Here is a 14,586-nt window from a genome sequence, read left to right as displayed (position 1 = left end):
TTTCCACAGATGCTGCCAGACCTGCTGAGTGGTTCCGGCATTTCTTGTTTTTATTAGTGAAGTAATTCATCTTGGTCACTCTCACCTCTGATTACTCTGAAGAGGTTAGAGAGTTAAACCAATTTCCCTACAAAACCCTTGCTATTTCTCATTCTGTTGACGACCAGCTATTGTTAATGTGTACTCTTGGTCTTCTATTTCTCCTTTCCTCTTTGTCTCCCACATCTTTTATAATCCAATTGTCTTTCCCATTATTTCCCCCTATCATTATCATTTGCTTTGAGTCTCAGTCTGTCACTGACAGTTCCAGATTAAATTAGAACTAACTGCTCTGATATGGTCATAAAGTCTGTCTCTCCACAAAAATCCCCCAATGGGTTTTGGGGGGGGGGGTGGAAATTGGCATTTCTGAGAACCTCAGAAATAATGCTGATGACATCAGCAGTTTGAGCTCAGTTTCCTGTATAAATGGAGCAGTAAAAAGGTGCGAGTGAGTCAGGTTCAGACACCCGACCTCTGCTCTCGGACTCACCCACAATGAAGCTGGTCCTGGCAATCCTGATTCTCGTTCTCACCATCAGCATCTGCTCTCAGCAAGTCTCTGCAGGTCAGTTCGTCACTCCTTCATTCATTCATTCACTTTCTCACTCTTTCATCCACTGTGTGTTTTCCAAGTGTTTTGTGCAGTGTAAGTGTGATTCTGGAACTGACACATTGTATACAGATGCTGTGACAGTTTGTGAGGGGCAGCCTTTAATACCCACTAATTGGTCCATCTCTTCATTTCAGCTCCCACTATTCCTGTGGGCACTCTATGCTGTGAGCGCTACATCAGAGGACCATTGCCACTAACTCGCCTCGTGGGCTACATAATAGTTCACAGCACTTTTTATTGTTCCCGAGCTGCTGTGATGTGAGTATTGTTTACCAAACACTCTCTGCTCTCTCAAACTACTTCTCTGTGTAATGCTGACTGCTGTTCTGACACTGTGATTGGTTGCTGGATAAATCTACTCTTTCTCGATTATAAACCTTCCTCAGATCCACAATGACCCACCACAAACATCTGACCTTTCCATTTCACAGATTTAAGACTGTAAAGGATCGTCTGGTATGTGCCGACCCGAAGCATCAATGGGTCCAGGAGCGAGTGAGGGATCTGCAAGAGAAAGTCCAGCACGCCTAAACGGAGAACACAAGTATGGCCCAGGTGGAGACTCCCATTATATCATTATGCTTTTAATAATCCCTGTAATGATTAGAATTGCTTTTCTGTAGACAGCCTCTGTTGGAGATCACACACTGCCTGTGTCACTGACAGTTTTGTTCTGAGTTGAGACATCATGTGTTTTAACCAACTGATTGTCCTGATAGACAGTAGAACCATACAGAGCTCGCCAACACATTCTCCCCCAGACACTGTGCACAGCACCTGAAAGGACTGAAATTAGCTCAAGTGAACCAGACAACTCCCAGTCACTGAACAGTAACATTGCATTTGACACATAGCTGAACTTATGCTGAACTTATCCTTTTAAACCAGCTTTCTCTGCAAGTAACTGAAACACAAGCTCAGTTATATGTGTAGAAACATTGCTTCTCCTCTGTTGGCCAGCTGGCTGGGACTGCTCTTACCTGGTTCCACTCTTATCTAGCCAAAGAACCTCCTGGGAAGGCTGGTCTTCTTGCACCCACACTGTTACCTCTGGAGCCCTCCTATTTCTCATCTACATGCTGCCCCTCGGTGACATAAGAACATAAGAAATAGGAGCAGGAGTAGACCATTCAGCCCCACCAATCAATAAGATCAAGGCTGATGTGCCCCAGACCTCAACTCCTCTTTCACACCAGCTCCTCATAGCCCTCACTTCCCCGATATTACAAAATATCATCAAATAACACCATCCAAAGCATCAGTTTCCGCATATACGCATGACACCCAGCTCTGCCTCACCACCACCTCTCTCAACCCTGTCACAGTCTCGAAAGTATCAGACAGTTTATCTGATGTTCAGTACAGTATGAGCAGAAATTTCCTCGGATTAAATGTTGGGAAAATTGAAGTCATTATCTTTGGTCCCCACTCCAAACTCCATTCCCAAGTTACTGACTCCATCCCTCTCCCTGGAACTGTTATTTGGCTCTGAGCTAATCTTCCAACCCATATCCTCTCCTCGCTAAGACATCCTATTTCCAACTATAACATCCACCTACAGCATCCACCTCTAACATCCACCTCTAACATCCACCTCTAACATCCAACTATAACATCCACCGACAGCATCCACCTCTAACATCCACCTACAACATCCACCTCTAACATCCACCTCTAACATCCAACTATAACATCCACCGACAGCATCCACCTCTAACATCCACCTACAACATCCACCTCTAACATCCACCTCTAACATCCAACTATAACAACCACCTACAACATCCACCTCTAACATCCACCTCTAACATCCACCTCTAACATCCACCTACAACATCCACCTCTAACATCCACCTCTAACATCCACCTACAACATCCACCTCTAACATCCACCTACAACATCCACCTCTAACATCCACCTCTAACATCCACCTACAACATCCACCTCTAACATCCACCTCTAACATCCACCTCTAACATCCACCTCTAACATCCACCTCTAACATCCACCTCTAACATCCACCTCTAACATCCACCTACAACATCCACCTCTAACATCCACCTCTAACATCCACCTCTAACATCCACCTCTAACATCCACCTACAACATCCACCTACAACATCCACCTACAACATCCACCTACAACATCCACCTACAACATCCACCTACAACATCCACCTCTAACATCCACCTCTAACATCCAACTATAACAACCACCTACAACATCCACCTCTAACATCCACCTCTAACATCCACCTCTAACATCCACCTACAACATCCACCTCTAACATCCACCTCTAACATCCACCTCTAACATCCACCTCTAACATCCACCTACAACATCCACCTCTAACATCCACCTCTAACATCCACCTACAACATCCACCTATAACATCCACCTCTAACATCCACCTACAACATCCACCTACAACATCCACCTACAACATCCACCTACAACATCCACCTCTAACATCCACCTCTAACATCCAACTATAACAACCACCTACAACATCCACCTCTAACATCCACCTCTAACATCCACCTACAACATCCACCTATAACATCCACCTCTAACATCCACCTCTAACATCCACCTATAACATCCACCAAGAACATCCACCTCTAACATCCACCTCTAACATCCACCTCTAACATCCACCTACAACATCCACCTACAACATCCACCTCTAACATCCACCTCTAACATCGCCCAACTCTGCCCCTGCCTCAGCTCAACTGCTGCTAAAAACCCAGCTCTTTGCCCGAGCTTTTGGTTACCTGCTGTAACATCTCCTGATGTGGCTCAATGTCAGATTTGCTTTGAAAACACTGCTCTGAAGCACCTTATGATGTTTCACTATGTTAAAGATGCTTTATAAATACAACTTTTTGTTGTAGGAGCAAAATTGAGAAGAATTAACCCCTAGACTGCTCTTCCTGGATGACCAGTTCTGTTTTCAGCTTATTCATTGACACTGCAAACACAAATGCAGTGAATACCATGATGGTCAAGTTAATCTTACAGTGATAGACCTGCACAAGCCTGGTCACTAGACTGGTATCCCTGATCCATGGGATCACCCAGATTATTCAAAGGTTTCGACTAAGTTAATAGTTTTCGAAGGAGCTTCCCTCCCTCACTTCACCTCACAACCTGCTGCTCCCACTCTCAGCACCTTGGCACTTTGGAGCAGACAATAATAGGAAATGGGCAAACACATTCTTTCCCAGCTCTGCTGCACCATCGTACTATCGACATCAGGGATCAGACTAAAACTCCTCTTTAAAGTATACAACTTATCTCCAATTAAAAATGTTTATTAAATGTTAATATTTATCCTTGACTGTACTGTATACTACCAGTGTGAAGCTCTGTACACAGCCTCAAATAAACAGCCTCATTCAAATAAAATCACTCTGCTTTATATTTCTGCTGAAGTGCAGTCCAAATGTTGTATACAGGGCCCAGGCAATCAGGGAGGACGGACCCCGCCGACGGCCCGCAGCCTGGACCTCAAAATTGCCACCTTGGCCATCCAAGGAGCAGACCATCGAGGAGATCCTCCTCCTGGCCCACGCCCCTCCGCGCCGGGTGCCCAAAGATCAGGAGCATGGGGCTAAAGTGCAGTCAAAGCTTGAGGAGCAGCCCCTTCAAATACTCAAAGAGGGGCTGCAACCTCGCACACTCCAAATATACATGGAGCACGGACTCGTTCAGGCCGCAGAAAGTACAGGCGGCCTGGGAGCCGGGAACCTACTTAAATGTTGATTGCACGGGACTGCCCTGTGCAGCACCCTCCACCCCAGGTCCCCGATGGAAAGGGGGAGGACTCCCACAAAGAGAGACCTCCACCAGGGATTCCCCTCGCCACCAGATATCAACACGGACCGCCACAGCGTGTCCGGGCAGCAGCTGAAGGCGAGGAAGTAGAGAGTGTGCAGGAGCAGCCCATACAGGAAACCCCTCCGTGCCATGTGGAAGGGTATGGAGGGCATTTCCGAGAGGCAGCTCCGGTTGTGCAGGACCGGCTCCCGAGGAGGGTTTTGGGTTTGGGTCCAATGAGCAGTTCCAGCCAAGCGGGGATCAGCTCGGCCGGGAATGCTCCGCACTCCCGTGCTCCCTCATCACCAGCAGTGAGGGGCGTTCCCGGGGCTTCGGCTACTCCTCCACCCATTGGTTGAACCCCAGAGCCAGCGACCCATGCAGCCGAGGCGCTCTCCTCCGCCGGTGGGGGAGCGACCTGATTGGTGTCAACCACAATCCAGACTCTGAAAAGATCCTGGTAAAAATCAGGCAACTCCCTCAGAGAGACGCAGCTAATCTTCTCTGCCAAGAACTACGTGTCGTCTTGCAGGCCGTGCCCCTGGTGGAAAAAATACGCCGCCAGTGCACACCACCTGGGAGGACGCTCGACGTACAGGTATTTCTGCAGGGTCCGAAAGCGGAGAGTCGCAGCCTGGGTGCGGACGCACACCAGCGACTGGCCGCCCTCCTCAATCGGGAGACTCAGGACCGCGGCAGAGACCCAGTGTTTCCTCTTGCCCCAGAAGAAATCAATAAGCTTCTTCTGGATCTTGGTGGCGAATGCAGGGGGCGGGGCCAAAGTGACCAACCGGTACCACAGCATGGAGGCCACCAGTTGGTTTATGACCAGCGCTCGGCCCCTGTAGGAAAGCACTCGGAGCAGTCCTGTCCAGCGCCCCAGCCGAGTGGTGACTTTCGCCTCCAACTCCTGCCAGTTTGCCGGCCAGTCTTCCTCAGCGGGGCTAAGGTGGACTCCCAGATAGAGGAGGTGCATGGTGTTCCACGCGAAAGGTGTCAACTCCTCCGGCATGGAGTCCACCCGCCACTGACCCACCAGGAGACCGGAACATTTCTCCCAATTGATCCTTGCGGAGGACGCAGCAGAAAAGGTTTGCTAGCAGTCGCGTATCCTCCGCAAGTAAACGGGATCTGTGACGGTAAGGAGCACGTCATCGGCGTAAGCAGCTGGTATATAATTGGCCGGACATGGGACATCCCTGACACACTCCTCTCCCAAAGCGAAGGGACGCCGTCAAGGACCCGTTAACTTTAACCAGACACTCTGCGGCAGTGTAAAGTAGTTGGACCTGGGCCACGAAATCCAGCCCGAGTCCGAATGTGCACAGAATCCCAAAAAGATATTAGTGATCCACCCTGTCGAACACCATCTCCTGATTGAGGGAGAGAAAGGTGATGGACAGACCAGTCCTCTGGGAAAGATAGATCAGGTCCCGGACCAGGTGGATGTTGTCCTGGATGGACTGGCCCGGGACCGTGTCGGACTGGTCGGGGTGGATCATATGGGCCAGCATGGAGCCCAGGCGGATAGACATAGCCCGGGCAAAGATCTTATAATGCACGATGAGGAGAGAGACTGGACACCAGTTCTTAAGCAGGCGGAGAACGCCCCTCTTCGGAAGCAGGATGATGAACGCCCTGTGCCAAGAGAGGGGCATCTCCCCGGTCGCCAGGCTTTCCCCCAGGACCCGTGCATAATAGTCCCCCAGGACGTCCCAGAACGCCCTGAGGAACGCCACGGTCAGCCCGTCCATCCCCGGGGATTTGCCCCTCGAGAGCTGGTGGAGGGCGCCGGTCAGCTCCGCCAACATGAGCGGAACCTTCAATCCTTCAGTGCCCTTCGTGCTGACCTGCGGCAGGTCCTCCCATAAAACTCTGCGCGTGTCCTCGCTGGACAGATCCGGAGAGAACAACGCACTGTAATAAGTACGGACCAGGAGGCTCATTCCCTCCAAATCGGTGATGGAGGATCCGTCATCGGCCAGCAGCTCGATGAGCTGCTTACGGAACCCCCGCCATTTTTCCAGCGAGTAGAAGAAAGGTGAGGCGTGGTCCTAATCTTCCAGGATCTGGATCCCCGAACTCACGTATGCGCCTCGGGACCCTATGAGCTGCAGGTCCCTCAGCGCGCCCTTCTTCTCTTTGTACGCCTGCCACAGGGCTGGGTCCGCGACGACATGACCGAGGCGGGACTCCAAGTTGAGCACCTCCCTCTCTAGGCTCCCGATCTCGGCTTCCCGCCTCTTGGTTGAACCCTTCGTTTACTCCCGGCAAAAGACATGGTTGTGAGTCTTGCCCACATCCCACCATCGCCTCAAGGAGGGGAAGCCCCCTGCTTCCTTTCCCAGTCGGCCCAGAATTGACGGAACGAGTCCCAGAATCGTTCGTCCTCCAGCAGCCAGTTGTTAAAATGCCAGTATGCGGACCCTGCCCGCGTGCAGAGCGGAGTGAACTCCGCCTGCACCAGGTGGTGGTCCGGGCACAGCACCAGCCACATGGAGGCCACCGAGACGCGGGAGACGTATGCCTGCGAAAAGTAGAGGCGGTCGATTTGGGACCCTCCTCCTCCAGACCTCCACGTGAAGGCGCTGGAGTCAGGATGGAGATTCCGCCAGACGTCCACCAAGTTGAGGGAGCTGATCAGTCCCCTCAACTTCTCCACCGATGCCTGGCTGTGCTGAGGACCAGAGTGATCCCCCACCTCGAGGGTACAATTAAAATCCCCCACCCCCCCCACCGGAGGATGATGCACTGGCTGCCATCAATACAGCTCAAGAGAACGGACAGTTTTTCAAAGAAGCACGTTTGCAACGCTCCGTTCCTGGGCACATACACGTTCACAAGACAAAGCAGCACACTACCCAGGCAAACGGCGAGGTGGAGCAAGCAGCCTGGCACAAGCTCCTTGACCCCCAAGATCTGCGGCTCAAAATTTGGGGCCAACAAGATAACCAGCCAACGAGAAATAGGGGTGAGGTGACTCATGTAGACCCTACCCTGCCACTCCAGGAGCCAGGTGGCTTCGTCTCCCGGAACAGTGTGGGTTTCCTGCAGAAAGCTCACCGCGTATCTCCCTTAACTGAGGACTGAGAGATTGTGAAATCTGCGGTGAGACCCCCTGCTGCCTTTGATGTTGAGGCTGGCTATGATTCTCTTCATGTCAAAAGTACTCAGAAACCCATCGCCAACACCTCACTATGAGGAGGGAGTGGAGGTGCACCTGGCCTTCCACTCCCCCAGCAACCCATTGAGGAACGCTTCAAACCGGCGCCTCTCAACCAGTTTCATACCCACACCCTTCCCCGTCTTCTTGAGGGCAGCACGGACAGACTGGATAACTAGCGCCAGATTCGAACATCGGCTGAGGGTCAGCTGAACTTTATTGCGGCAACCCCTGCATGCTGCGAGGAAGTCCAGAGTTCCGCCGTGGGGATGAGAGGAGACTCAGTGGGAGGCACAAGGAAGTCCACCGCCTCACTGGCAATGGAATCAAGATCATGCTCTGTGCCTCACATTGAGTCCCCATCCTCCTCCGGGTCGTCACCACCAGCGGCCGACACACCCACCACACACTGTGGGGCAGGGGTCCCGGCTGTGGCAGCTGGTCCCGCCTCCATCACTATCCCACTACCAGGATCGATGGCTGAGGAGTCCTCTCTGGGTTCTTGAATGGAACTGGAGCCTATGGGCGCCAGCAGTTCAGGACCCTCCTCCACCTCTGTCCCCAGGCCAATGAGAGGCCCAGAGGAGATGGTAGTTCCCAACTCCAGAAATCCAGTCGGAGCCGGGACCGGAGGCAGAGAGAGGAGGCCGTCTCCTGCCCCGCCAATGCCCACAGACCCCGCAGATGGGGAATTACACAAACTGCCTTCTGGGTCGGGCAAATCCTGGGCAGCAGCTTTAGGCTGCCGAGAGGGTTGACCCTCACAGGGCTCGCCCCCACCCAGGACACCCGACCCAATGGCAGAAGGAATATTTTCACCTGGAGGGTCCACAGGCTCCCCCACCATGAAGTGGGCCCCCATCTGAGCAGTTGCCGAGATCACAGGGGCATCTCCCACACCCCCCCCACTTCCGTTCTGAGCGACAACAGGTCCCCACCCAGGTCTTGAAGCCCTCAAGGTGCTGGTGACAGGGGGAGCCTGAGGACCCACGCCAGGAGATGGGCCCTGAAACTCACTGCCCTCTTCAGAGGATGGTCATCTCCTCCTCTTATTGCGGGAGGGGCGCAGAGGCTCAGAGACCTCCATCCCAGCAGACGCCTCTGCTTCTCCTTCCGCGCCCACTTGCCCAGGATTCTTGGGCCCGAGCTCATCCACGGGGCAGGTGGGCTCCCCTGGATCAGGGTCCGCACCTTCAGGTGTTTGGTTTTGCGCCGTGCCTTCCTTCTACACAGACGGGTCTCCACCTCCCCACCAGAGGCCATGAAGACCACAGCCTCTGGAACTGCCTGAGCGGTGTCTGATCAAGATATGGGAGGAGGTGCGGCGACGCCACACTGGGCCACCGAACATGCCCCATCCCCTTGCAGGCGTGGCACCGCGCCCCATCCGAGGTCCAGAAGACACGGTAGGCCGCCCCCTGGAACTCCACATTGAAGTGGTCCTCCAAGACCTCCTCCCGCGCCAGCTGCACAATGAGCTGGCGGCTGAAGGAGTACACACTCCGGAGGCTCTTCTCCCGAAGACCAAGCAAGACTGGGGTGATCCCCGACCTCACCTCCCCCAGATGGTGCAGGTGGGGGAGGAGGAGCTCACTGGGAATGAAGGGCGGGACGTTTGATAACGTGATCTGCTGTGCAGTGACTTCCAGAGGGCCCACCAGCAGGAAGATTCACCTCACATTGAGCCCCTTACTCAGAGCCAGGGACACTGCCCGCTCGGTCTTCGGTAAGAACACAGCATTCCCGTACTTCTTCGAGGAACTATCTATCCCCTTCTATCTCTTTAGTTGGGCAGCTTCAGCTGTCCCAGGCTGGGCAATTGGGGTGGGGAGGGAGCTTCCCTGTGTGCTTGTTGAAGCAGCACAGATTCCTACTGAATTGGCAGCCCCACCCCTTATTGTTTCGGCCACTTGTTTTTTTTTTATTTCCAAAATATACTTTATTCATAAACATCTGTAAAAATTACATTGCCAGACAGTTTCCAAACAGCACCAAAAAGTACAAACATTGCAAGGGAGATCAGTTTCCTTCAATACTGTCATGAGTTTCTTCCCAACCCTTCCTTTTCACAATTGTCATGTCAATTACAGTTTTACATTTACAGCAATTCAGAATATTAACGATACAGTTCGAGGGGTTTCCCATGGATCCAGCCCCTCAGTCCAGCTTGGTGGGGGAACCTTACACTGTGGTCTTTCCCCATTGAGCCTTTGCTGCGGCTGCCCCAAGCTTTAGTGCGTCCCTCAGCACGTAGTCCTGGACCTTGGAATGTGCCAGTCTGCAACATTCGGTGGTGGACAACTCTTTGCGCTGGAAGACCAGCAAGTTTCGGGCAGACCAAAGGGCGTCTTTCACCGAATTGATAGTCCTCCAGCAGCAGTTGATGTTTGTCTCGGTGTGCGTCCCTGGGAACAGCCCGTAGAGCACAGACTCCTGTGTTACAGAGCTGCTTGGGATGAACCTTGACAAAAACCACTGCATCTCTTTCCACACCTGCTTTGCAAAGGCACATTCCAGGAGGAGGTGGGCGACCGTCTCTTCCCCACCACAGCCAACACGGGGGCACTGTGCAGAGGGGGCGAGACTTCGGGTGTACATGAAGGATCTGACGGGGAATGCCCTTCTCACCACCAGCCAAGCTACGTCTTGGTGCTTGTTTGAAAGTTCTGGTGATGAGGCATTCCGCCAAATGACTTTGACGGTCTGCTCGGGGAACCATCCGACAGGATCCACCGTTTACTTTTCCCGTAGGGCCTTGAGGACATTCCGTGCAGACCACTGCCTGATGGACCGGTGGTCAAAGGTGTTTTCCCGCAGAAACTGCTCCACGAAGGATAGGTGGTACGGCACCGCCCAACTGCACGGAGCGTTCCGCGGCAATGTGACCAGGCCCATCCTTCGCAACACCGGGGACAGATAGAACCTCAGCACGTAGTGACACTTGGAGTTTGCGTACTGGGGATCTACACACAGCTTGATGCAGCCGCACACGAAGATGGTCATCAGGATGAGGGCCGCGTTGGGTACATTTTTCCCGCCCTTGTCCAGAGATTTGAACATCGTGTCCCTCCGGACCCGGTCCATTTTAGATCCTCAGACGAAGCGGAAAATGGCTCGGGTGACTGCCACGGCGCAGGAGTGGGGTATGGGCCAGACCTGCGCCACGTAGAGCAACAACGTGAGCGCCTCTCACCTGATGACCAGGTTCTTACCCACAATGGAGAGAGATCGCTGCCCCCACATGCCCAACTTTTGTCGTACCTTGGCTACTCGCTCCTCCCATGTTTTGGTGCACGCCCCGGCCCTTCCGAACCATATCCCCAGCACCTTCAGGTAATCTGACCTGACGGTGAAGGGGACAAAGGATCGGTCAGCCCAGTTCCCAAAGAACATGGCCTCGCTCTTGCCGTGGTTAACTTTGGCTCCCGAGGCCAGTTCGAACTGGTCGCAGATTCTCATCAGTCTGCGCACGGACAGCGGATCCGAGCAGAAGACGGCGACGTCATCCATGTACAGGGAGGTCTTGACCTGAGTGCCTCCGCTGCCTGGGATTGTCACCCCTCTTATGCTCGCATCCTTCCTAATAGACTCAGCAAAGGGTTCAATACAGCAAACAAACAAGACCGGGGACAGAGGACAGCCCTGTCTGACTCCAGATTTGATCGGGAAACTTTCCGATTCCCACCCGTTGATTGAGACTGCGCTACTGATGTTTGTGTAGAGCAGTTGGATCCAATTGCAGATTCCCTCCCCAAACCCCATTTTGGAAAGCACGTCCATCATGTAGGTGTGCGATATCCTGTCAAAAGCCTTCTCCTGGTCCAGGCTGATGAGGCAGGTGTCCACCCTCCTGTCCCGTACGTAGGCGATCGTATCCCTGAGTAGCGCGAGACTATCAGAGATCTTCCTGCCGGGTACAGTACAGGTCTGATCGGGGTGAATCACCAATTCCAGAGCAGACTTGACTCGACTGGCTATGACTTTGGACAGAATCTTGTAATCAACATTAAGCAGTGAGATGGGCCGCCAATTTCTGATTTCTGCCCTCTCCCCCTTCTGCTTGTAAATGAGGGTGATGATGCCTTTTCTCATGGATTCTGACATGCTGCCGGCCAGGAGCATACTCTCGTATACTTCCAGCAGGTCCGGGCCGACCCAGTCCCACAGGGCCGAGTACAACTCGACCGGTAAGCCGTCGCTCCCGGGAGTTTTACTCGTCTCGAAAGACTCGACGGCCTTTGTCAGCTCGTCCAGAATTAGCGGCTTGTCCAGTCTCTCCCTCCTGCTGTCATCTAAGACCTCTGTGATAGATGACAGGAAGGACTGGGAGGCTCTGCTGTCTGTGGGCTTCGCGTCATACAGCCCAGCATAAAAGGATTTGCTGATCCTTAGTATGTCGGACTGCGAAGACGTTACCGAGCCATCTTCTTCCTTCAGGCTGCTGATAACAGAGCTCTCTCTGTGTACCTTTTGCAAGATGTAACGCGAGCACGTCTCATCCTGCTCAATGGAGCGGACCCTGGACCGGAAGATGATCTTGGAGGCCTCCTTGGCAAAGAGTGAGGCCTGCTGGCTCTTCACCTCTTGGAGGTCCTCCTTGACCTCGAACCCCATTGACTGCAACCGGAGTAGATTTTGCATAATTTTCTGGAGTCGGGACAGTTCCCTCTGTCTCTCTCTCGCCTTCTGAACACCTTTGTGGATGAAGAACCTCTTGATGTTCTCCTTTATCGCTTCCCACCAGTTACTCCCCCAACAGTCCACAGCAAAGCAAACGTCTGTTGTTCAGCACCCACCTCTAAACAAAGCCTTCTTTCCAACAAAAGTCTCTTCACTATAAAGGTGATTGTTGTTCAAGCTTTCCCGCTGCTTGTTTGGAACTGCTCACCCTCTGCTCAAAGTAGCTCCTCTCTCCACCTCTGCAACCTCCAACTACCACCAGCACTGTCAGCTGAGGCTTGTTGCTGCAGTCAGCAGTCAGCACCTCCAATCAAGCAAACCCCATTTTTTTTTACAGTGTAGAGGGAGCTTTACTCTGTATCTAACCCCATTTTGTTCGTATTTTTCATAAAGGAAGCTTTACTCTGTATCTAATCCCTTTTTGTTTTCTAATCCCATTTTTTTCTTTTTACAAAGGTAGCCTTTATGCCCCAGGTCCCTTTAATGTATGTTATGTCAAGGGGACCTTTATTCCTCAGGCCCCCTTTATATACATTTTCAAAATAACTTCATTAAAAACGAATAAATAAAAAACTTAAATTAAATTAAATTTTCGGCATCAATGATGTATCTAACCCCATTTTCTTTTTCGAGTGTGCATCGAGTGTAATGGCCCCACTTTAAGGAGCTTTACTCTATATCTAACCTTGTGCTGTACCTGTCCTGGGAGTGTTTGATGGGGACAATGTAGAGGGAGCTTTACTCTGTACCTAACCCGTGCTGTACCTCTCCCTGGGAATATTTGATGGGGCAGTGCCGGACAGTCAGTGTTCAGCCATATTGAAGATGCTGCTGACTCCTTTAACCATGCTTCATAATGGAACCAGTTGTATTGTAGCTTGGGTCCAGTTCAATCTCTGTCTGGTGAGCTCTTTCTCAACATCCAGTTTGAGCACTTCCATTTCATTGACACCATATTTCTGTCGTCACTGCCCCCACCCTCGCCCACTGTTGCTGTAGTGAGCTCAGTGTTACTGAGAGAAGTTAGCTGATATTCTGCACTCCCAATAGCTACAGAGAGAGATCACTCTCACAGATCTCATGTCTGGTGATTTAATCTGCAGTCAGATTATTTAAAACCGCCCACTGAAACGGATTTCAATCATATACAGAAAGATGAAACAGTGCAACACTCTGCCAACTGTGAGATATTCTAATCCTGGATATTTATGTATACAAGAAGTTACAGAGGATGTGCATCCTGGATCTCAATGGATCAATGATACCCATCACCCCTCGGATACACATCTCCCCCCCCCCGGATACCATCTCGCCACTCGAATACCCATCGGCCCCTCGGGTACCCACCTCCTCCATCAGGTGCTCATCTCCCTCCTCGGATACCCATCTCCCCCTCAGATACCTATAACCCCTCGGGTACCCATCGGCCCCTTGGATACCTATCTCCCCCCTCAGATACCCATAACCCCTCGGATACCCACCTCCCCCTCTCACATACCCATAACCCCTCAGATACCCATAACCCTCCGGATACCTATCGGCCCCTATGACACCCATTGGCCCCTCAGATACCCATAACCCCTCGGATACCCATCTCCCCCTCTCACATACCCATAACCCTCGGATACCCATCTCTCCCCTCAGATACCCATAATCCCTCGGATACCCATCTCTCCCCTCAGATACCCGTAATCCCTCGGATACCCATCTCTCCCCTCAGATACCCATAATCCCTCGGATACCCATCTCCCCCTCTCACATACCCATAATCCTCGGATACCCATCTCCCCTCTCTCACATACCCATAACCCTCGGATACCCATCTCTCCCCTCAGATACCCATAATCCCTCGGATACCCATCTCCCCCTCTCACATACCCATAACCCTCGGATACCCATCTCTCCCCTCAGATACCCATAATCCCTCGGATACCCATCTCTTCCCTCAGATACCCATAATCCCTCGGATACCCATCTCTCCCCTCAGATACCCATAATCCCTCGGATACCCATCTCCCCCTCTCACATACCCATAATCCTCGGATACCCATCTCCCCCTCTCACATACCCATAACCCTCGGATACCCATCTCTCCCCTCAGATACCCATAATCCCTCGGATACCCATCTCCCCCTCTCACATACCCATAACCCTCGGATACCCATCTCTCCCCTCAGATACCCATAACCCCTCGGATACCCATCTCTCCCCTCAGATACCCATAACCCCTCGGATACCCATCTCCCCCTCTCACATACCCATAA

The 14,586-nt window shown here is 52.2% G+C and overlaps 1 protein-coding gene across 2 annotated transcripts; it reads left to right on the top strand.

The window, feature by feature from the left end:
- The first annotated feature begins 509 nt into the window (after positions 1-509).
- Positions 510-4,048, top strand: LOC137379278 (C-C motif chemokine 7-like). Of its 2 annotated transcripts, XM_068050004.1 has the most exons (4): positions 510-607; positions 790-913; positions 1,087-1,210; positions 3,555-4,048. In XM_068050004.1, exons 1-3 carry the CDS (start codon positions 538-540, stop codon positions 1,184-1,186), a joined length of 294 nt encoding a protein of 97 aa, XP_067906105.1. In that variant the 5' UTR covers positions 510-537; the 3' UTR covers positions 1,187-1,210; positions 3,555-4,048. The 2 variants fall into 2 exon arrangements, with proteins under 2 accessions (XP_067906105.1, XP_067906104.1); XM_068050003.1 differs by lacking the exon at positions 3,555-4,048 and having other exon boundaries at positions 1,087-2,479.
- Positions 4,049-14,586: the final 10,538 nt, after the last annotated feature.

Source organism: Heterodontus francisci, chromosome 17 (genome assembly GCF_036365525.1).
Source record: "Heterodontus francisci isolate sHetFra1 chromosome 17, sHetFra1.hap1, whole genome shotgun sequence".
Classification (NCBI taxonomy): domain Eukaryota; kingdom Metazoa; phylum Chordata; class Chondrichthyes; order Heterodontiformes; family Heterodontidae; genus Heterodontus; species Heterodontus francisci.
Note: the sequence above shows the minus strand (reverse complement) of the source record. Positions and strands in the feature narration are given on the sequence as shown.